This window comes from Gymnoscopelus braueri (assembly GCF_963280865.1).
Source record: "Gymnoscopelus braueri genome assembly, chromosome: 12".
Lineage (NCBI taxonomy): Eukaryota > Metazoa > Chordata > Actinopteri > Myctophiformes > Myctophidae > Gymnoscopelus > Gymnoscopelus braueri.
Window position 1 is genome coordinate 36,752,661 of NC_137614.1, and position 22,668 is coordinate 36,775,328.

Consider the following 22,668-nt stretch of genomic DNA (forward strand, 5'->3'; position numbering starts at 1 on the left):
ACTGATGTAGGACACTGGACACTGGACACCATCTCAAAGATTAGGTATAAACCGGTTAAACAGGAGTCAGAGGAATGGTCATCTTAAAGACAAACAGTCTGACTGAGCCAAATTATGACCAATCACTGCAGCAAACAATTGAAAACATGTCGTCATCACAGCCAGTTGGTCTACACTACATAATCACCTGATCATGATCATTCAACATCAATAGCTCACTGTAAGACAGACACTGAAGAATCAACATTATCTTAACATCACAAATCACGCACGCGCGTGTGCGCATGTGTGCAACAGCCTGGTATGTGTTAGCCCTGAAACATGACTGTCTGTCATATATAACAGTCATGACGAAACTTCAACCTGGTATTTGCACTTTATCTCTTTTTGGCCCGTACATCTACATAAACGTTCAAATTTAAAATATAAAGTACTTATCCCATGGCCACTGATGTTACAATTCTGTACGAGTCCTCAACAGTACCCGTATTCTCTGTATTGTTCAATTGGTGGCTATTTTCTTACTGCTGTATTTGAGTGCAATACACCTCCCAGCCGATAGGGTCACGTGGTTGAAATTATGTGGCAAAAATATGGACAAAATGGCCACCGATCAGATTAAAATGCTTTTTGTTGAACAATACGGAAGATACTGGTACTTGTGAGGATTCGTACATAATATTAATATCCGTGACCATAGGGTAAAAACTCTATATTTGAAATTTGAACGTGTATGTAGATGTACGGGTCAAAAAGGGAAAAAGTGCAAACACCAGGTTGAGGTTTCGCCATGACGGTCGTGACAGACGACCGTCGTGTGCACTGATCCATGGCTATGTGTGTAACTGGGTTGAGGGCTGGCTTGTCAAAGGGGGCGTCGCCCTTCCTTCCAGTCTACCTTTAACCATCTCACCTGCAGGTTGACACACAGTTGACACACTTCATGGGCTGAGAACTAAGGTTTATGTAGACCAGATTCTTTTTTATTTTTCTAGAAACATTTGATTTGAGGGCAATCAATGGCGTCCCCCTCCGTGAAGGACTCATCACCCACACCCACCACACCACCCGGTTACCACAGGCTGGAGATCCAGAGTACGACGTGGGACGTCCCGGATCGGTACACGGCACTGAAGGCGATCGGATCGGGCGCTTACGGGACGGTGTGGTGAGTTTAGGCTATACCCACAGCCAGCAGTGGTGGAAGAAGTACTCAAATGTTATACTCATGTAAAAGTATCAATATTACAATGTATAGAAAATACTCTGTTACAAGTAGAAGTCCGGAATTCAAATGTACTTGAGTAAAAGTACAAAAGTATTGATATAAGAATGTACTAAAGTACCAAAAGTAGAAAGTGCTCATTATGCAGAATGTCAAAATCTTTTGAAAATAGCATATCTACAAGATCACAATGCACAACGCATTGTGATCTTGTAGCTCTGCTATTTTTGAAATGGCCGAAATGTATAGGGCTGAAGAAGGTAATGTATGTTTTGTAATAAATATCAAAATCTACAAAGTAACTAGTAAAGTTTTCAAATAATTGTAGTGGAGTAAAAGTACAATATTTGCCTCTGAGGTAAAAGCATTGGAAATTGGAAATACTGAAAGTAAAAAAAAAAAAAACTCAAAATTGTAGGCTACTTAAGTACAGTACTTGAGTACATACTTAGTTACTTTACACCACTGCTCGGAGTTACAAATGGATAGATTTAACACCAAAGAACTGTGCTGCAAAGTGTCTTAATATTTGCCAATTAGTCTCCTATCATTTCGATGCACCTGCATTGACAATCAAATGCATCAAATCAAATGTATGGTTGTAACCCCCCAAATAATGATTTATTTGCGTAGTTGAAGTGTGCATACTGTAGCTACCTGTCCTGTAAAGCTATTACATGCAACCCGAGGAGTAGGCTTAAAGCTCTGCTGATAACACAAGCTCTATTGTGCCTGAGGCCAAACTAGCAAGTCGATGCAGGTCTGCAGATAAGGCAAGAATCTCTCTCTCTCTCTCTCTCTCTCTCTCTCTCTCTCTCTCTCTCTCTCTCTCTCTCTCTCTCTCTCTCTCTCTCTCTCTCTCTCCCTCCCCTCTCCCCCCAACCTGGAGGGACCCAACCCAAAAATGAATACACTCTCTAAGTCAGGGTTGAATTGATTGATTGATTGATTGATTGATTGATTGAACTGTGTGTGTGTGTGTGTGTGTGTGTGTGTGTGTGTGTGTGTGTGTGTGTGTGTGTGTGTGTGTGTGTGTGTGTGTGTGTGTGTGTGTGTGTGTGTGTGTGTGTGTGTGTTTGTGTGTGTGTGTGTGTGTGTGTGTGTGTGTGTGTGTGTGGGGGGGGGGGGGGGTACTTCTTTTGGCAAGCTAGAAGACTTGTCTAGGTCCAGTTGCAAATTGCAGACGCACACACACACACACACACACACACACACACACACACACACACACACACACACACACACACACACACACACACACACACACACACACACACACACACACACACTGCACCCTGCAGTGTCTACACAATGCCTTAACTGTGCTACCGGCCATAATTCTGCAGGTCAAAGTGTGTATGGAGCAGCAGGGTATCAAAAGATGAATGAATAACATGCAGATTGTTTTCATTTGGCCTCTATAAGCTCTGCCGTCGACCAGCAGTCCAAGGAGAAGGTGGCCATTAAGAAGTTATCCCGGCCCTTCCAGTCTCTCATCCACGCCAAGCGAGCCTACAGGGAACTCAGACTGCTGCGACACATACAGCATGACAATGTAAGTCCCTGGGCAGTGATGGAAGAAATACTCACATTTAAAGTAAAAGTATCAATACTGTAGTGTAGAAATACTCTGTATACAAGTAAAAGTCCTGTAATCAAAATGTACTTGACTAAAAGAACAAAAGTTTTGGCATCAAAATATATTTAAAGTACCAAAAGTAAAAGTACTCATTGTGCAGAATGTCCCATTTCACAAGTTCAAAATGTATAAAAATCTACTTAATGTATCAAAATTGTACTTAAGTACAGTACGTAAATGTACTTGCTTACTTTACACCACTGTCCCTGGGCAATGTGATGGAACACAGGATATGAGGTCAGCTCTGCACTGAGCTCATAATCTGTGTCATATCGTTGTTGTCGGGTGGAAAACCTTGTATGTCCATAACCGTTCCTATTTTAACATTTGAAAATAGTGAAAATAGCCGATCTGCCCGTTGTGAGCTTGTAGATCTGCTATTTGTTTTCACTACCGTTGTGCGACACACTTGTATGATGAAGAAAGGCATTAAGTTGTTGAAAGTTGAAATATGGAAATGCGAGGTTTCTGCCCGACAGCTTCGATACGTCATTTGTTTGCTGGGAGCTGCTATCCAATGGCCCTTACACATTGCCTTACACGTAATACAAAGAAATCAAAGCCGTATTCAGTTAGTTGGGGCCCGTATAAGCAATATTTAAAGACATAGTAACTTTGCCATACAGTAGTTACATTACAAAACAATAAATATGTTTTTTACTCATCATTTCCCTCTATACCAGCAGTTATCAGTCACTGGAGTAGTGTGGTGGCGTTTACCTGTTGAAACACAACTTTCAACAGGTGTATTTAGCTGTTTTGACATTTTGGTTGCACAAAAACATCCTGTCTACCAGAACAAACAGTGAAAATACCGCAAGTAGGCAATGTGTTTCTGCAGGTAAATACCACCACACTACTCCAGTGGCTGAAAACGGTATCTGTAATGGTAGTATGTACAATATTCAGTAAAAAACAAATAAATTGCTTGTCATCCTTCGTCACTTAAAATAATTACACATCATTTATTATGAACAGCAGATGCAGAAACAATATGATATCAACCAGTTTCTGTACATAATTATATCAGATCACCACATAATGCTTCAAAGTAGGTCTGTACACATTCACAACCCCCTGCTACAGCAGACTGTCCTCGCCACATTGGAATAAGTCTTGCTGCACCGCAACAAAGTATTGTAGCAATGCCAGGCTCTGTGGATTCATTGCACATCACCAGGCAGGGGCGCCTCAAGGGGAGAAAACTCTGGGGAGGCAATAGCTGAATGGGTAGAGAGGCTGCCTGGGAAACAGAAGGTCCCAAGTTCAATTCCCTGTGGGATTAATACGGTCCACATTATTATCATTACATTAACTCTGATTCTGAGGGCTGGGACCTAGAAAGGGGTCATGGGACACATCACATATACCAGGGTAAAGTACTGTGCATCTATGACGCTTGTCGAACATGTGTCTTCATCGAGTAGTATGAAGTATTTTAAAGGCCAGTCAGTAACAGCTACTTGCAAAGAGCTTTGTTTACAAGTGACATCTTTCCCATAACCTGAAGGGACGGCTGAGGGTTTCTAAGCGACATCGATCTCATAACCAGGAGGGACGCAGTGGCTGTTTAGATCCCATAACACAGAAGGATGTTAACTGTCCACTCATCCTACCAAATCATGTCACTCAGCGTTTTTGACATGCTGTCAGTGTGTTAGAGGCTGCCGCTGCGTCGTCATCCTTTAATGCAGAGGAATAGTTTGAGGTCCAATAATCCACAACCTTTCAGTGACGTTGATTTACACTCCGCTGTCAAAGCTCATGCTGTGTGTTATGGGAACCCGCATGCTTCGTTGTTTTCACTGAAAACCAAAGACTGACAACAGAGAGAACTAACTGTGTTTCATTGGAACAAGTCTAAAGCAGGGGTAATAATTCTTCAGTCTGAGAGCACATTTTAAGAAATGTAGTTGAAAGAGGTGTACGCTTTAACCTTCAGCTGGTGGGCACTGTCGCTGACCCTTTAACCTTCAGGTGGTGTGCAATGTTGCTGAGCCTGAAAACAAATAATCAGGTCTACCCAACGTGCCACGACGCGTTGTGAGCTTGTAGATCTGCTATTTCCACTATTATGATTTTTTTTGGAAAATGTTGAAAATGTTTACCTGTTAAGACATGCTCAAAATAGGGAAGCCAGGTTGAGTTGAGTGATTAAGTCTATAAATATTGAACCAATGAAATGTATTAACAAGAGTTTGTGACTAAATAGTATAAATACATTGGATCCACAGGTTCTTTTTTCCATTGAATGAAAAGTAATGATTTTGGACATACAAGGTTTCGCCCCGACATTGACAATATACAAGTCTGTAGTGCTTGAGGTTTTGCCACAAGTCATCTTGTTTTATAAGAATATGATGTCAATGACAACACAACTCTGCTATTGCTGTTTCTTTCCTGAAGGTGATCTGCCTCCTTGACGTCTTCACACCTGATTCCACACCGGAGAAATTCCAGACCTTGTGAGTTGGGGGTTAGAAGCCGCATTCCTCGGCCAGTTGTCGCAGCTTGTTGAGACTTTACGTGTGTCTTGTGAGCGAGTGTGTAAGCGAGAGTGTGTGTGTGTGCCAGCTTGTAGGTGAGTGCATGTCTCGGTGTGTGTGTGTATGTGTACAGTATGAGTGTGTGTGTGTGTGTGTGTGTGTGTGTGTGTGTGTGTGTGTGTGTGTGTGTGTGTGTGTGTGTGTGTGTGTGTGTGTGTGTGTGTGTGTGTGTGTAATAAATATTAAATATTTCAAATAAATATTTCAAATGTGTGTGTGTACAGTATGCATGTGCCTGTGGGTGCGTGCATGAGAAAAGTCATTAGACAGCACATAGGTGTGTGTACAGTAGAGCAAGCTCATTCATGTTTGTTTTGATTTGTGTGCACAGTGTTGTTTTTCAGCAGAGATCCATAATCACTGTACAGTAAGTCGACTAGTACTCTGTAGATTATAGCTTATTGTAGATGTATGTTCTAGTAATCTCTGCTGTGTCAAATGTGTTTACATCTAGTCTTTGCTCATATCTCTCTCTCTCTCTCTCTCTCTCTCTCTCTCTCTCTCTCTCTCTCTCTCTCTCTCTCTCTCTCTCTCTCTCTCTCTCTCTGTTTGTCTCTAGTTACATGGTAATGCCGCTTGTAGCTCAGGACCTCAGCCACATCATGAAGAGGCGTAGATTAACTGATCGTATCATCGCGTACCTGTTCTACCAGCTTCTGAGAGGACTCAAGGTTGGTTGGTTTGTTTGTTTGTTGTTATATTCATTCATATGAAGTTGTTGTGATAGGGAGCTACTGATTCAGCATGTATCTCTCTCTATCTCAAAAACTTTGAGATATTGGTTTATCGTTTGTTCTTATGCTAATATGATGCTATTGCCTTGCCCATGTCTATCTGGTAAAGAACTAAAGATCTTTGAACTCAACTAGACTCAAAGGAGGTTAAATTAATAGAATACTGTACAACACTAACCCTAATCATGTAGCATGAGCCATATGTGGGGCCCCATGAAAAATATGAAACAAACTAAATCGTAATATCAAATCTATAACGCATAGACCATTTGGACGTCCATATCAGCATAGGGCCTCACGAATCGGACAAAGTTCTACCTGTATTTGGCATACCTGCTAAAAAAAACATACACTAGCCAGGCAGGTATATGTAAAGTGAATCCTGTCACACACCGAAAATAGCTGATCTACAAGCTCACAAAACATTGCAGCGCAACACGTTGTGGGCTTGTAGATTGTCTGTTTTCGGTTTGCGACCCAGATGCGAAACTAAGTAAATAAAGTAGGAGTCAGGAGCCTATCTCCTGGGGGGGGGGGGGGGGGGGGAAGCTGCTGAGCTGAATCTGTCTTGAGATATAAAACTGTCCATGCAACATTGTACAGTATGTACAGTATGTACTACTCCATCATGACTTGTGTTGATTACGATTGTTTTTGTATTTTTACAGTTTATTCATTCTGCTGGAATCGTCCACCGGGTTAGTAACGTATAGGTTAATTACTCAGTCAAACATTAATCTATCAAGATTGTCTTGTTTTGTTTCATGTTGAGAGACTTTTCAGAACGTCTTTGTGGTCTAATATTTTGTAAATGTGTCTATGTCCTACAGGATCTGAAACCCGGCAACCTTGCAGTAAATGAAAACTGTGAATTAAAGGTAAGTTCAAAAGGTGGTTGATAAGTTACAGATCTATCCGTCTGATTACCCCGAGTCCTAAGTGTCATGATGACACTTAGGACCTTTTAAACTTTCAACGTGACAATAATCGTTTCCCGTCTCACTGGCACTGCTGAATCACCTTCCCATCATGTTCCTCCTCACCCTGTGCTAATTTAATTGTATTACTTACTGTATACAACAAAACAATCCTATCATTCTCTAGTCTTAAGGCTGATTTATACATTGTTAAATTCAATCCAAGCATTTACTGGAAAATCACTGAAGTTATCCTCATTTCCAGCAACATTGTGTAAAAACAATCAAATATGCATCACAATAGATAATAACAGAGCAAAAGTAACATTCACATAAAACACAAGATAAAACACAACACAAATATATAAAACCAAACAAATGAAATCAGCAAAGTAGTTACATGCTGATACACATTAGATCATGGCTTTAAACTGGGCAAATGAAGGAAGATTAATTTTCAAAATAAGCTGGAGGTCGTTTCGCACATTATGAGCATCGAAGGAAAAGGCTGACTTTCTGTGCTCAGAGCATACAATAGGGACTTTAAAAACCAGCCAGTCATTTGATCAAGTCAGATGGCACACTCCTTTAGGGTATGTTTTGTCACAGCAGTGGCGCAGCCAGAACGCTAGTATAGGCTGGGCCTGAGCAGGAGCGGGTGGGCACGCATGCACATGCGCCTGTGTCCCCGACCTGTGCGCGCAGATATTGGGCGTTTTTGGGCGTTTTTTTGTTACTTTATTTCGGTTTTAGGGTTAGGGTTAGGGTTGGGTTAGGGTTATGTTATTTAATTCTTATTTGTGCCTGATTTTACTGATTTTTTATCCAAAAATTAATTATAATCTTTTTTTATTTTTTTTATCCCCCAATTTCTTTTTTAGCAAAATCGATTGGGTGTACCAGCTCTCTATGTGGGTGGGCCACGGCCCACCCAGGCCCACCCATGGCTGCGCCCCTGTGTCACAGTACATTTTGCACATATTATGCAAAATGTCTCCTCTGCATTTAACCCATCACAACTATTGTGATGGGTTATTAGTAGCAGTGGGCAAGTGGCATTAATATAGTGCCCAGGGAGCAGTTAGCTGTTAAGTGTCTTGCTCAGGGACACTTTGACACATCGACCGGGGTCCTGGGTGCGAGCCGGGGACCTTCTGTTTATCAGGCGGTCTCTCTACCCATTCAGATAAGGCCACCCTACAGATAGGACCTTGCAGATAGGATCTGCCCCTGCGTTTCAATTAAGCATCATTGAAATGTAGAGTCGTAGCTGTCTGTCTCGATAAACAGGTACCAGTGTATATTTAGAATGACCACGTAAGCTGACAGAATGACATTGATTGCAACACCTTGGTGTGAAATGGTGCTTAGGGTCATAAACCATTGTTGTGACTGTTTTGTCTTTCAGATCCTGGACTTTGGCCTTGCCCGGCAGACCGAAAGCGAGATGACAGGTTATGTTGTGACGCGCTGGTACCGTGCCCCAGAGATCATATTCAACTGGATGCATTACAGCCAAACAGGTAGAGCCATATCATATCATCATATACTGTAATATCATATCATAGTATAGCATTCCCTCACCAGGAAACAAGTCCTAACCTGTTTTGAATACAGTGAGTCACCGAAAGTGTGCAATACATAGAACAGTAAAGGAGGTGTTTTTGTTTCTTTCATTTTTCTAAAATCTGTGAAAAGTTTCATAAATAAACTAAAATAGCGAAAATAGCAGATGATGATCTGCAACATTACAGCATGTTGTTATAAATATACAGTATTTTGTGCGAATTTGCTAATTTCTTTACACAAAAAAAAAAAAAGAAAATAGTATGCACCTGATAAATAATTGTGTCAAATAATAAAAACAATGTGTGAAGATTTCACAGATTTCTCAAAAAAAATTGCTTTACGCTCAGCTCTATACGCTTACAATGTGTTGCGTTGTGACGCGTTGTGCGCTTGTCGATTGACTATTTTCGCTGCACTGACACCGGCATACAACAAAGTATGAAATAAGGCTTAAATGGTTAACAGCAGAACATGCTGTAGTTGAATCTGGCAAAAAGATGATGTTTCTATGTTAACATTTTGCTGTGTTTGTTCCTGTTCTTTCGTAGTGGATGTGTGGTCTGCTGCCTGCATCCTGGCTGAGCTGATCACACGAAAAGTCCTGTTCCCAGGACATGACAGTATCCTTACCTGTTCAATACCTACTGTAGTACACACAGTACATGCAGTATACCCATGGTGCATGTAGTTACCATGGTGCATGCAGAAACCATGCAGTACATGTAGTACAATACAGTATAAAAGCTTCATTTATGCATCTGTAACAAAGTGTCTGTGACAGAACTTTGCTGCAAGATGTTTTTCAGTGACACTGCCAAGTCCAGCTGAGGTTTGACATCAAACAGCGTACTCCGGAAGATAAGCTAGACTTTAATCTACCAGTAGCTATAACACAGGGAACTGTAACATTATTATTTGAGTGATATTGAATTACTATTATTATCTATTAAAAGATATTGTTAAAGTTGGATAAATACGCTATAAATCACTGGTTAGACTGGATCTCTTGAGTATGGAATGTTTTGCTTTGTAACTCCTTGCCTTTAGCCCAAATGCCATTCTATTTATTTGATGTGGAGTCTCAAAAGGTTCCGTAATATTATTTTGAGTTAAGTTAAGGTAAGAAGTGAGTTGACAGAAGATTCTCATACAATATGATGGCCTCAACCATACAGTTATATGAATTAAATGACCCCACCACAGGGCCAGCTGAGCTTCTTCTTATCTGTAAAGATTATTCACTGACCTCTCAAAACCGTTGTTTTGTCTCAGATGCTCCAGCATTTCCCCCATGTTCCAAGTCATATCAGGACAGAAAAAAATACACAGGTTCTCAAACAGACGGACCACATCAGAAATGTGGTCCTCTACGGGGACCTACCACGGGTCACAGACAAAGTCAGAGAGAGAAGGATGAGGCTGGCAGGGCACTGCGTCAGGCACACAGAACTAGTGGCAAGCAAACTGACACTGTGGGAGCCAAATAATTTCCTTTCCTTTTAACAGGTCGTTCATGAAAGTCCTTGCGGTCTTGTTTCCAATGAGAACCTGTGAGCAATTGGGGTTAAGAGTCTTGCTCAGGGACAAATTTCATATCATCGGCACATATGCTGGGATAGCCTGGAATCGAACCTGGGGCAACCAGGGCCAGCTGGTTCCCTAGGCGGGCTCACTAACCACTCAGCTATGGCCTCCCCCCAACCCAGGGGAAAGTCAGGAAAGGCAAGGAGCGCACCACCTACGTAGGTGCACTGCGGCGCAACAGCTTAGCTAACAACACTGTAGCGCTTAAGACCCTAATGCTAGATAGGAGGGTGTGGAGGGCAGCGATTCAGGAGTCCGGAGTTGGTGTTGGCTACACCGCACTCTCGCATCGCTCCGCATCTCAAACAGATTTTGTGCCATGGACCCCCTTAAGAGAAATTTGTCATGATTTTCAAACATTTTTCACAAATATCTAAAATACCTGTATAAGAGATTTGTCAAAACCTCTCAATATTTGCGAAAATTGCCGTTCTACAAGCTTGCAACGCATCACATTGTGACACGGTGTGAGCTTGTAGTTTTGTATTTTCGAATAGCTGAACAAAGACAATAGGGCTTAAATGTTTATACTGTTCCTCATTTAGCTGGGGACCCCCTCAAGGACACTTGGGGGTCCCCGAATCCCATTTTGATTAACCAATGGTCAAGATGACAGTATGACAGTACATTGAATTTAAAACAGTGACATCTAGTGGCTGTTCAGCTTTCCTCCAGAGAATACCACTCCTCTGGAGCTATATCATGTATAATATTGCTTTCCTTAACCAGCTTGTTGAGGTATCGATCAGCTGAAGAAGATCCTACGCATTACAGGAACACCTCATCCTTCCTTGGTCCAGAAGATGCAAAGCAAAGACGTATGACAAAATCACCTCTAACATGCCCTTATTATCTCTGCGTTTGCACGTCCTGCTTGTTGTCTATATACAGCTAGTTCTATTTAATCACTTGAACCCTAGCACCCCCTGTTCTGGAGTAACATTTGCCAGAAATATCTGAACAACAAGCTTGTAGATCTGATATTTCTGGCAGAGATTTGGTGTTGAAGGAAACAAGAGCAGACCAAGTACAGAGCCAACTCAGGTCTGTTTTACTAAGTATGGAGAGTTTAAGTGGTTATGTACATACCATAGACAGATGATGCTAGACAGGTGCGGGTCTGAACTTTTTTAGGTTCAAAGGTGGTTACTTTTTAACACATGCTTGTTTTCTTATTATTCTAATTCTTCAACCACTGACCCTGTCGTTGGTTGACTAGGGTTCATGTAATTTATGCTGACTGTGCATGCATGCACATTGTAAGTCTCTCTGGATAGAAACGTCTGTTGATATCTGAATTGTAAATTGTACTTTCACAGGCCCAGTCATTTGTTCAAGGTCTCCCTGTTCAGAAGAAGAAGATTTTCAAGGACGTTTTCCCCGAAATGGAGGAAAATGGTACAGCAAACTTGAAGCCGAGATTTGTACAATTACATATTGTATTTATTAAAAAGCAACAATACAAAAAGATTAATAATAAAAAACATCATAAAGACAAACATTAAAGGAGTAGTTCACCCAAAAAATTACTTATTTTCTATCAATTCCACACCCCAGGAAGCATTGAATTCATGGAGATTTTTTTGTTTTTGTCGCATTCCTAAGCCAATAATTTCATTACCGGCGGAAAGATGCTAATGTATCCAGTAGGAGACACAAAGGAGACTCTTTGAGTCTCCTACCGGAAATACACCCGGTCATCAAATTATTGGCTCAGGAATGCGACAAAAACAAAACAATCTCCATGAATTCAAGGCTTCATGGGGTGTGCAATTGATATAAAATAAGTAATTTTTTGGGTGAACTATTCCTTTAAATGCAGTAAGTTTCATTAAATGACATAAAACAACATTAAAAGCACCTATATACAATGCTGAGAATAACATGTGCCCCTTGAGTATGAATGAATATGCTACAGTACAACAGGAAGGCTGCGTGAAAACACGCTTGAATTGGAGCGGTGCTATCTAATGTATATTTCTGCATTGAAGCTACGAGTAAGCAGCTGCAATATTCAGTCAGTCAGACAACTTGTGTGATTCAGGAAAGAATATGCTACCGAGGAAATATGAGCTGCGTTTCATTTAGACATCAATGGCTCTGATCGTCTGGTCGTGGCGTGTGTGTGTGTGTGTGTGTGTGTGTGTGTGTGTGTGTGTGTGTGTGTGTGTGTGTGTGTGTGTGTGTGTGTGTGTGTGTGTGTGTGTGTGTGTGTGGTGTAGCTGTGGACCTGCTGGAGGGCATGTTACTGCTGGATCCAGAGACCAGACTGACAGCTGAACAGGGACTGTCCCATCCCTACCTGTCTGAGTACCATGACCCAGAGTGTGAGCCCTCATCTGACCAGTCCTACGATGACTCCTTTGAGAACCTGGAGCTGGCAGTGGGGGAGTGGAAAAGTAAGAGTTAAAGCTGCACTGTGCAGTATTTCACATATATGTACAAATGAAGTGAAGACTCCACAAGAGGTCCATTGCATTCATTGGAAACGTAAACATCACACAGCTCATCTTATGCATGTTATTCGAAGAACTGAAATTGATGTACTTGTGTTTAAAATCCATTCAATTGTGTAGGATGTTTAACCACATTAAGCCTGGTGTCCCTATTTTGAAATGTCAAAACTAGTGAAATAGCAGATCTACAAGCTCACAACATGTCATGATGCCATGTATTGTTGAGATTGTAAATCAGCTTTTTTCACTAATTGTTTGACACATAGTACATATAGGGCTTAAAAGTGAAATGTGTTTAACGTTTTATTGTTCAACTCTCCAACCAGGTCTTATCCACATGGAGATCATGACCTTTGACCCTGCCAACCCCAGTGAGACAGCCATGTGAGGCACCGTGACCAAACAGTGCCCCCTTGTGTTTGAATAGCGGGAAAACTCAAAAATATCTACTTTTTAATTTATGAATACTACAGTACATCAAATAACTGTGGAAATGACAAATAATCTGCCTGGTTTAATTAGACAACACAGTACATAGAACTGCATATCACATGATGCAGAATTAACTATTAACAGAATGTGATTTTTTTGTCATAATAATTGTTGTATTATCTCTATATTCTGATCATGAGCAGTGCTATAGTGTTTGATTAATAAGAGGGTTGTCACCGTCTCTCCAGGCTCTTTAGTATTCAGAAAATACATTTTCAGGTCAGATACCAATGTAATCCAATCAGGAGAGAGAACTCACAGGATACAGGAAGAGATTAAATAAATAACTAAATGAGCAGACACATGGGAATTGGAACACTATCCAATTGACGAACTATCTTTGTGGGGTTCCCAACCTGAACATTTATTTTCTGTTTATTAAAGAGCTGGAGACCCCTGATACTGAACAAACACTCCTATAGTCTATGCCAACAATCGGAATATTGAGATATATATATATATTTCTTTACAAAAACATACCACAAAACTGGTACAAAATGTTAGTATTACTAATATTACTCACACGTTGCTGGACGGCTGTACGAATGATCAAAGTGTTGGAATCGTTTCATAAGTAGAAGCTATTCATTTTGGGAAACCAATGCTGCCTTAAATGAAATCATGAAAAGAAAATGTCCTACATTTGTGAATAGAAGACATGTGTACAGAGAGGATGCTATTTTACCTATTGCTTTTTTATATAATGGTGTGTTAAGTGACTGTGTAGCAGAGTAGCCCTGCCTGTAGCGCAGAAGGGGGTTGCCCCTTTGAATGAGTGGATGTTTGGTTTCACACACGCAAGGCCCGGGTTTGAATCCAGGTGGTTACATAACTAACGATAGTGTGCTGTGAACTTGTGTTATTACTCTAATTTATCAACTTATCAATTACAGGAATATGAATGTAGCCTACATTACATCATTTTACTGAGGACATTTCATTTGTTTTTACCCATTTCATTTATTGTAAATGTTTTTTTCTTCTGTCCATATACTTTTTGTTTTGTTTTTACCTGACTTTGTGTCAAAGCAGAGTGTCTGTCAACTGTTAACTTTACTTGTACTCAAATAAAACAATATAAGAAAACACATCGTTGGTGGTTTTAGGGACTGTATGGGGACTTCATTCATAATTCACCATATCAAGGGCGGGACAGACATGGCACCTTTAAGGGAGGATTTTCTGGGCCTCTTTAATAGTTATTATTACACTATCACTAAAAAATACTAGCCTCCTTACAAACTATTCCCTCCTTATATCAAAAGCTCTCTCGGAAGAGCAAAAAAAATACATAAGAGAAAGACAAAGTTTTTTTTAAAATTTTCAGACCATTTCGAAGTCTTGGGACATCAGTACTAAATATCTCCCAGCAGGAGGCGGTCATGCATTTTATTAAACAACTGCACAGGCGAAGATGCGGGGACTGGACTGCCATAGAGTTAAACAATAAGGGGGAGTGGGGGACTGCAGATTCCATGGGTCTGTCTCTTCCTCACTGTGTTTTGATTTGTGCTTAAAGGGGAAATCCACCCATTTTCAATATTTAACTATGTCATTAATATAGCATAAAGGAGTTGTGTGGAAATAAGAAAATTTTTTAAAAAAATTAACATTGCAAAAAAATTTAACATTGCAAAAAAATTAACATTGCAAATTACACTGTGATGACTCATCATGGTGTAATTTGCAATGTTAATTTTTTTGCAATGTTAAATTTTTTTGCAATGTTAATTTTTTTTTTAATTTTTTCTTATTTCCACACAACTCCTTTATGCTATATTAATGACATAGTTAAATATTGAAAATGGGTGGATTTCCCCTTTAAGGCTGTATCTAAAACATGTTCATCCTGTCTGTATCTAAAACATATTAATTATGTCTGTCTACAGACAGACAGACAGACAGACAGACAGACACAGAGAGAGAGAGAGAGAGAGAGAGAGAGAGAGAGAGAGAGAGAGAGAGAGAATATCATATTTTCATAACATAACTCTTCACTCTGGCAAAGCTAAGCTGCGCTGTTGCTGTAGTACCATTCGCAGCCTCAAGGTGTTACCAGTGAGCTGTTCCTCCCTCCTGTGTGTGTAATGTAGTGATGCTCTCTCGCTATCAGAGCCTCCGGCGGTCAGTTGAGAGTTGCGGCTCCTCGCGTGTCCTGTGAGCTTCCACCAAGCAAACCAGAGTCACTTTTATCCATATTATCCCGACTCCCGAGCCAGCAGCAGCCCGCATATTTTTTGGGACCCAAAGTTTTTCCTCGAATTGTATCGTGGCAGCGAGTGTGCCTAAATATATGTTTGGGATTATTATTATTATTATTATGAGCACATAGAGAAAGAAAACAGAGGGTCGCTAAAAGCCAAAGGACAGCAGGAGTGTTTGGATCAACAGACGGACGCGCCTCCTCGCTTGTTGACGCGGATGAGAAGAAAGTTCCCGTTTTGTGATTCAATCAGGTAAGATGTGATGATGATGAGACATCATTTCACACTGTGAATGATGTGTTTTCAGACTATTTTGATTCATTTTTAGGCTGTGATTTCGCTAGAGAACCCCCACTTCTAAAGGTATTTCATTATCACTTGAAAACAGTTAAATCTCCACGCTTGTTGTTGGTTGTCATCACTCGGCTTTCTATTGTTATGGACGTGTGGTGTAAAGTAACTAAGTACATTTACTCAAGTATTGTACTTAAGTACAATTTTGAGGTATTTTTTACTTAATTGGATTATTTCAAATTTTCAAAACTTTTACTTCTATCTCAGAGGCAAATATTGTACTTTTTACGCCACTACACTTATTTAAAAACTTAGCTACTATACCTTGCAGGTATAAATAAAACATACATTAACCACTTTTATACTTAGGCTATTTGAACATAGTAGATCTTGTGAGCTTGTATATCAGCTATATTCAAAAAATGTATTACTTTGGTACTTTAAGTATATTTTGATGCCAATACTGTTGTACTTTTACTCCAGTAACATTTTGAACACAGGCCTTCTTTTACTTGTAACAAAGTATTTCTACATTGTGGTATTGCTACTTTTACTTAAGTAAACTATCTGAGTAGGCTACTTCTTCGACCACTGCTCACTTGTAAGACAGTTAAATATCCACGCTGTTGCTGGTTATTATCATCACTCTTTCTATTGTTATGGACGGGGTTGAATAAAATCATTAGGCTTCAGTCCACACACACACGCGCGCTATTAGTCAAAATGATGAGTAGGTGCAGTGTAGCTTCTGGCTATTGTGATGAATGTGAATCACTGTGCTGTGCTCCAAGTCACAGCCACACGCGCGCGCGCACACACACACACACACACACACACACACACACACACACACACACACACACACACACACACACACACACACACACACACACACACACACACACACACACACACACACACACACACACACACACACACACACTTGTCACCTGATCTAGGAATGCATGAGGCAAATGTCAAATGCCTTGTTCACCTGCTAGCATAAGCATTCTAGTGGATGAACACAGCTGCTCCGATGCCTCATTCATTGACACAAAAGATATTAGTTGACATGGTTGTTGAACTTGATGGATTTGTTTCCAATTTCATTTGATGCAGATGTTATCAGCCCACATGTGTCTTTCATGGACAGACAGTTGTGTGAGTGAATAATTCAGGAGAAATAAATACTTGTATATTCCATTTTTATTTATTTATTGATTAATTGATTGTGGATCCATACTGTACAGGCAAGAGGGGAATTGAGAGAGAGAATGGACTGGGGAATGGCTTTCTTCACATTAGAGTATAATGATTCTTTCCTCTCCTCCCTAAAAAACTATACGCGTTTTAAGGCAAAGCTGATAGAAATTTGCGTTTAGTTGTCTAGTGTCTACATACTTGTGTTAGATTTTAACATTGTTACAGTAGAATATGATCTGTCTCTGCGCATAAGACCCCTCCCAACACACACACACACACACTCACACTCACACTCACACACACTTCAACTTCAGTGTCTGTGTCTGTGTCCTTGGTGGGGCTGTGTGTTTAGATAGGATCGTGTGTTTTCAGCTGTTCTGGTGAGGCATTGCTTTTAAAGACCCCCTCAGTTCTGTTTCTACCTGATAAACTTACTGTGTCCCCCTTGCAATCTCTCTCTGTCTGTCTGTCTGTCTGTCTGTCTGCCCCCTCCCTCTCTCTGTCTGTCTGCCCCCCCTCTCTTTCTCTCACATTTGAATAATAGTATTTGGATCTCCTGCACTAGAAGTGCATACATAATAGATCCAAACAATAATCAGAAGAAGGCTATAGCCTACACATTATGGTCAAGCCAGATGAAACTGGATGCACATGCTTATTAACACAAAAATTGATGACTCAACCTATACAGAAAATGTCATTTTTGACTACTCAATGATATGAAATGTGTTCTCCAGATAGACAAACTGCTTCTCTCTCTCTCTCTCTCTCTCTCTCTCTCTCTCTCTCTCTCTCTCTCTCTCTCTCTCTCTCTCTCTCTCTCTCTCTCTCTCTCTCTCTCTCTCTCTCTCTCTCTCTCTCTCACACACACACACACAAGAAGGGTTTGTATCATTCATGCTACTAGTCTGCATAGACAGTAAACAAGCTAGAAAGAGTTCTTTGATTTTTCTCAACTTTCATAATGAAGGACAACTCAGCTGTCCTTCATTATGAAACAGCTACTAGATCTGAGAGTTGAGAGAAGTCGTGCAGCACAAAACCCCCTATAAAGCCTAAAATAGGGATGCCAGGTTGGAAAGTTTAAAAAACAAAACAAAAACAGATTTCCTACTTTGTTTACACTGCTAACCCTTGAACCTCTGTCTGTACCGTTCCTCTCTGGTTATGCTCCTTGTCCAAAAATCCGGACATTTTTTGAATAGCTGGCCATCTGCTGGTCTCACTGCCTGTTCTACAGACACTATATCACATTACCCACACTTGAGTGAGCCATAGTGTGGGGATAAATGAATGTCCTCATAGATATGTATGGTGTTACCACAGGCTGAAGTGTGTAGACTGTTTATGTTTTTACAGACGGGGCTGCTTAGATTAGACTTGTCAATCATTGTGTGGGGTTCCTTCGCAACGAACCCGGCCAGTCACTCTTTCATTTTGAGTCAGGAGCCTATGTAATGTTAGCTGTCATTTTACTTAGCACAGCAGAATACATGTATGCCAGCTATCCCATGTTTACTCTAAACAGAAATGGTGCTAAATAGCTCTAACGTTGGTTCTTTGGCTTGTAATATTCATTGGGGGACCTCTTTTGGTGCTACTGTACTGTATGTAGAATCTATCTTAACCCATTTAGACCTGGAACGCATCTGTGTCACTTTAGATTTCTTTGGCTATTCAAAAATAGCAGATATACAAGCTCATAGCGCGGCACCGAGTGCCGCGCTATGAGCTTGTAGATCTGCTATTTTTGAAAAACTGTGAATCTTTTTTAAATATTTTTTTCCGAAAAACTGTTAGGATTTAGAATTATTTTAGAAGCGGCCTCAGGTCTTAATGGGTTCGGTAAGCACCGTTATCAAATGGTTGGTTGAGGTGGTGTGGTTGAGGTGCTATATAGCAGGTACTATATATAAAAAAAAGATATAGCACCAGTTAAAAAAATGACTGTCAAATTCAGGTGAGACACATGAATGTGTCTATCTATCAGGAGTTCACAGACTGAACACAGAACAAAATCATGAGTTTTAGTGAAACCCTGAGGGTGAAGAATATTTCGCTGCGTGACAGGTGTGATGCACTACAGAAGAGCTGGCTTCAACTTATTTCAGTGCTCCAGTCAGTGGTGCGTTGAAGTGTCAATCAGTCATGTTTTTGGTTCACCATTTCCACTCCCCTGTTCTCTCTCCAAAGTTCCTGCTCCATTCTGTAAAATGGAAGAAAAAACTCAATTATTGCCATTGTGCTAGTATACCCTACCCTTTTTATTGCCCTATAACTGAACCCTGACTACTGTTTGCAGTTTGGCCTGAGCAACACTTTAACAGCGACTCGGCAGCAATGTAGCTGGTCACGCTTGGTCATTTTGTAGCTTTTGTCACCGCTAGTGTGAACGCAGCATTAGGCCTGGCCTATACATGATGAATTCTACTTCAGTGGCAGCAGCTGCGGTAAAGTGCCATATTACAACCAATGCTTTCACTTTCAAGCTAATTATATGGCTTTCATAAGTTGGACTGCTAGGCATCTAACACGGTGTTGACAGTTTATTGTGATTTATAGGCATCAGATCTTGGACTCGGTGTATGTGAGGTTTTCATCAGAAGAGGCGCTGCAGAGCGGAGCATGTGTCTACTCTTTTGAAATCAGAGCTTTTACTAAGATGTGAAGACATTCTTTTTGTCTCTCTGGTTCACACATGAAGGCTTGACTAGAACACAATTAAACCTGAGTTTCAAATTTAACTGTGTTAAATTGACACTAAGGATTGGGGATGAAAGAGTGTCTTAAAAGTTTACAACTTTGACCTGGCATCAACCACTTGACCTTGTTTTCCTATTTTGGGCATGTCATTAAAGGTACAAATAAAATAATAAAAAGCAAAAATATTTTCTAATGTTTTTAAAATGTTTTCAATTAAAAAGGCAAACATAGATCAGTTGCCTCACTGACACAAAAGATAGCTGGCAATGTTGAATTTGATCTTTGATTCTTGATCTACAACCTGGGGTTGGAGTTAGTGTTAGTTTTGAGGGAACATAGGGCTGAGGGAACATAAGTATGCCCTCGAACAGCTATTTTCACCCTTTTTGAAAAAAAGTTAAGTATAAAATAGGGTTAACAAGTGCATAAGTAAGTGTCCGGAAAAAAACAAATCAGTATCTGTTCTGGATGACACTTATTTGGCTTACTGGATGAGTATGGTAATGGTATAAGTTAGTTTAGTCTTGTGTGAAAATGATCAGGCATAATGATGTATTGCATTGTCATCGTGTGTGTGTGTGTGTGTGCGTGTGCGAATCCGCTAGTGCCAGCCTGAATTATTTTGGGTGTTGCCCTGTCAGTCACTGAAACAACAGCTGGTAGTCCGTCATGGTACATTCCTGTGTGCTTGAACACACACATGCATGCGCGTGTATGCACACTCTCTCACACACACACACACACACACACACACACACACACACACACACACACACACACACACACACACACTACTACTGTGTGTGTGTTTTCGGTTCTGATTTTGAGAAAATTAGTCCAGTTTTAGGATATTGTGTGATGTCAGTGATCATGATGTGGTAGCAACATATTCCCAACGGTCAATGTGACCTTTATCAAAACGAGGGCAGTGAAACAATATTTAAACAAACGTTGCACTGATTCTCTGTGGTTCGTCAAATTGGATGGACATATTGAACAGTTAATCACATAGACGAGGCTTGGAGTATTTTTTACTCCAAGTGAAATTGCTGCCTGTATTGGATTCTTTGGCCCCGATTTAAAGCAGCATTCCGTAGCTTTCACGTCGTACCCGAGATTCAAACCCAGCTCCTCTGCACGAGGGCAGTGTACCACTGAGCAGTATTTCCCAAACACGGGGTCGGGACGGGACCCATGTTTGGGTCGTGGACCCATTTTTTATGGGTTTGCGAGTAAATATATATGTTTTTGTTTTTTGTTTCCTAGAATTTTAAATATTTCAAAACATAAAGAAAAAATAGTTTTCATAAATAAAAAAGAGTGTCAAACTGAACATAATAATATAAAAAACCTTTTTAAAAAGTAGTATCTGCAAGCTCACAATGTGTGGCATCGCAGCAGCACATTGTGAGCTTGTTGATTGGCTGTTTTCACTAGTTTGGGGCCCGGGGAGACATCAAATTTCCCTTTTGGGTCTCAAGCTAAAACGTTTGTGAACCACTGAGCTAATAGAGCACATATCTGTTTGCTCAGGGGAGAAATAAAATGTTGACCTCAAGGCAGTAGTACCACTTGTCAAGCAGAGGATCTTGTCTCAATAGAAGAGCAGGGTGAACAAATCCAACCACTGCAGTTGTGTTAGTTGTATTGTATTAACATTCTCTACCGTACAGATTGGTCAAAATAAAGGTTTATTCACAAAAAAAGGCAGTTTTAAACACTTTAACTTTACTTTAAACAGTACTGCTAATATGGATTTTGGGGTTACCACATAAACCCTATAGTTGACCGGTGTCCCCCAGGGCTCTGTATAGGTCCTCTTCTTTCCCTCTACACCAAATATCTTTGCGCTGAATGTGTACCTATTTTTTGCAGAATGTTTGCTTATTATGACATGCCCAGAATAGGACTGCTAGGGTTCATGTGGTTAATTAGGAAAAGGGATAATGCTCCCATCAAGTTTAAAGGGACCAGGCAGCAACAGTACTGTGGTGAATACAATATGACTTAACCACTGTAAAGGACAATCTGAAACAGACACAATAATTATAGTCAGTTTTAAAGGATAATGGCTCCACATCATCTAATAAAGCAAAATCTCAATTTGGAAATTGGTGGACCCAGCCTTTTTGTCAAACAAAAATTGCCAACCAATTTAACCACTTGAGCTCATACTTTGTCATAGAATGAATAGCGATTATGTGAGCTTGTAGATCTGCTATTTTTGATAGTTTTGTAAAGTTTTGCCTTAAATGAAATGCCACAATAGAGACGCCAGGTTGAATGTGGTTAATGCTTTTATTTTTTACCACAGTAGCCTCATTCAGTCTAAGTATCAAGTAGCTTGATTAAAAAAAGACCAGTATTTTTCTGTTTGTTTGCAATGAGTGGTAAAGGAACAATCGTCATTTCTTACATACACAATAACAAACAAATGATTCTGTGTTGGAAGCATACAGACCGGAAGTTGACATTTGCTCATTTGTTGGCTTCAGTTTTCCAGTGTTCCAATTTTGTCTGCTCATTTATTGATTTTATCACTTCCAATTTGACTTGTCTACCCTATATCCTGTATGAGTTCTCTCTCCTGATTGGATGGAATTGGTATCCCGACCTGAAAATGCATTTTCTGTTTAGTGTTTACTAAAGAGCTGGAGAGACTGTGAGACCCCTGTAACTGAACAAACACTCTATAGCAATGATTGCTATGGGAATATAGAGCTATTTAACACACAAATAGAAATAAATCACTTTAATACACAGAAATATAATTTGCTGTACACCACCTTTAACTCTGATAGTGTACAACAAAGGGTCCATTTGCATTTGATCCCTTAAGGGTCAGTTTGGTTCCATTTGTACACTCTCTGAGCTATAAACAGATAAATTAACACTGAGGATTTGTGCATGGAGTGGTGGTCTGTGTCCGCCGGTGCAACCTGAAGCTGGTCATGTAACTCATTTGATTGTTTTACAAGGCCCAGGCAGCTCTTGAAATGCTTGCAAATAACCAATTTGACCCCGGGTCAGTTATGCTCGATGTTAAGTCCCTTCCACACCCACCCCACCCCACCACCCTTCAGGCTGTGTGGCTGGCTCCCA

At 40.4% G+C, this 22,668-nt stretch overlaps 2 protein-coding genes across 2 annotated transcripts in view; both read left to right on the forward strand.

Annotated features, from left to right (window-relative positions):
* The first annotated feature begins 911 nt into the window (after positions 1–911).
* On the forward strand, positions 912–14,242 carry LOC308097630 (mitogen-activated protein kinase 14B). Its single transcript, XM_080445528.1, has 12 exons — positions 912–1,168; positions 2,651–2,780; positions 5,271–5,329; positions 5,970–6,081; positions 6,813–6,842; positions 6,975–7,022; positions 8,470–8,584; positions 9,179–9,250; positions 10,953–11,032; positions 11,534–11,612; positions 12,437–12,613; positions 12,997–14,242. Exons 1-12 carry the CDS (start codon positions 1,020–1,022, stop codon positions 13,056–13,058), a joined length of 1,113 nt encoding a protein of 370 aa, XP_080301654.1. The 5' UTR covers positions 912–1,019; the 3' UTR covers positions 13,059–14,242.
* Positions 14,243–15,534: 1,292 nt separating this feature from the next.
* The window catches only part of plxnb1a (plexin b1a), an 84,886-nt gene continuing 77,752 nt past the window's right edge, over positions 15,535–22,668 (forward strand). The window contains exon 1 of the mRNA XM_080445518.1: positions 15,535–15,618. The gene's annotated coding sequence lies outside the window, so the exon portion shown is untranslated. The remainder of the gene's footprint in view (positions 15,619–22,668) is intronic.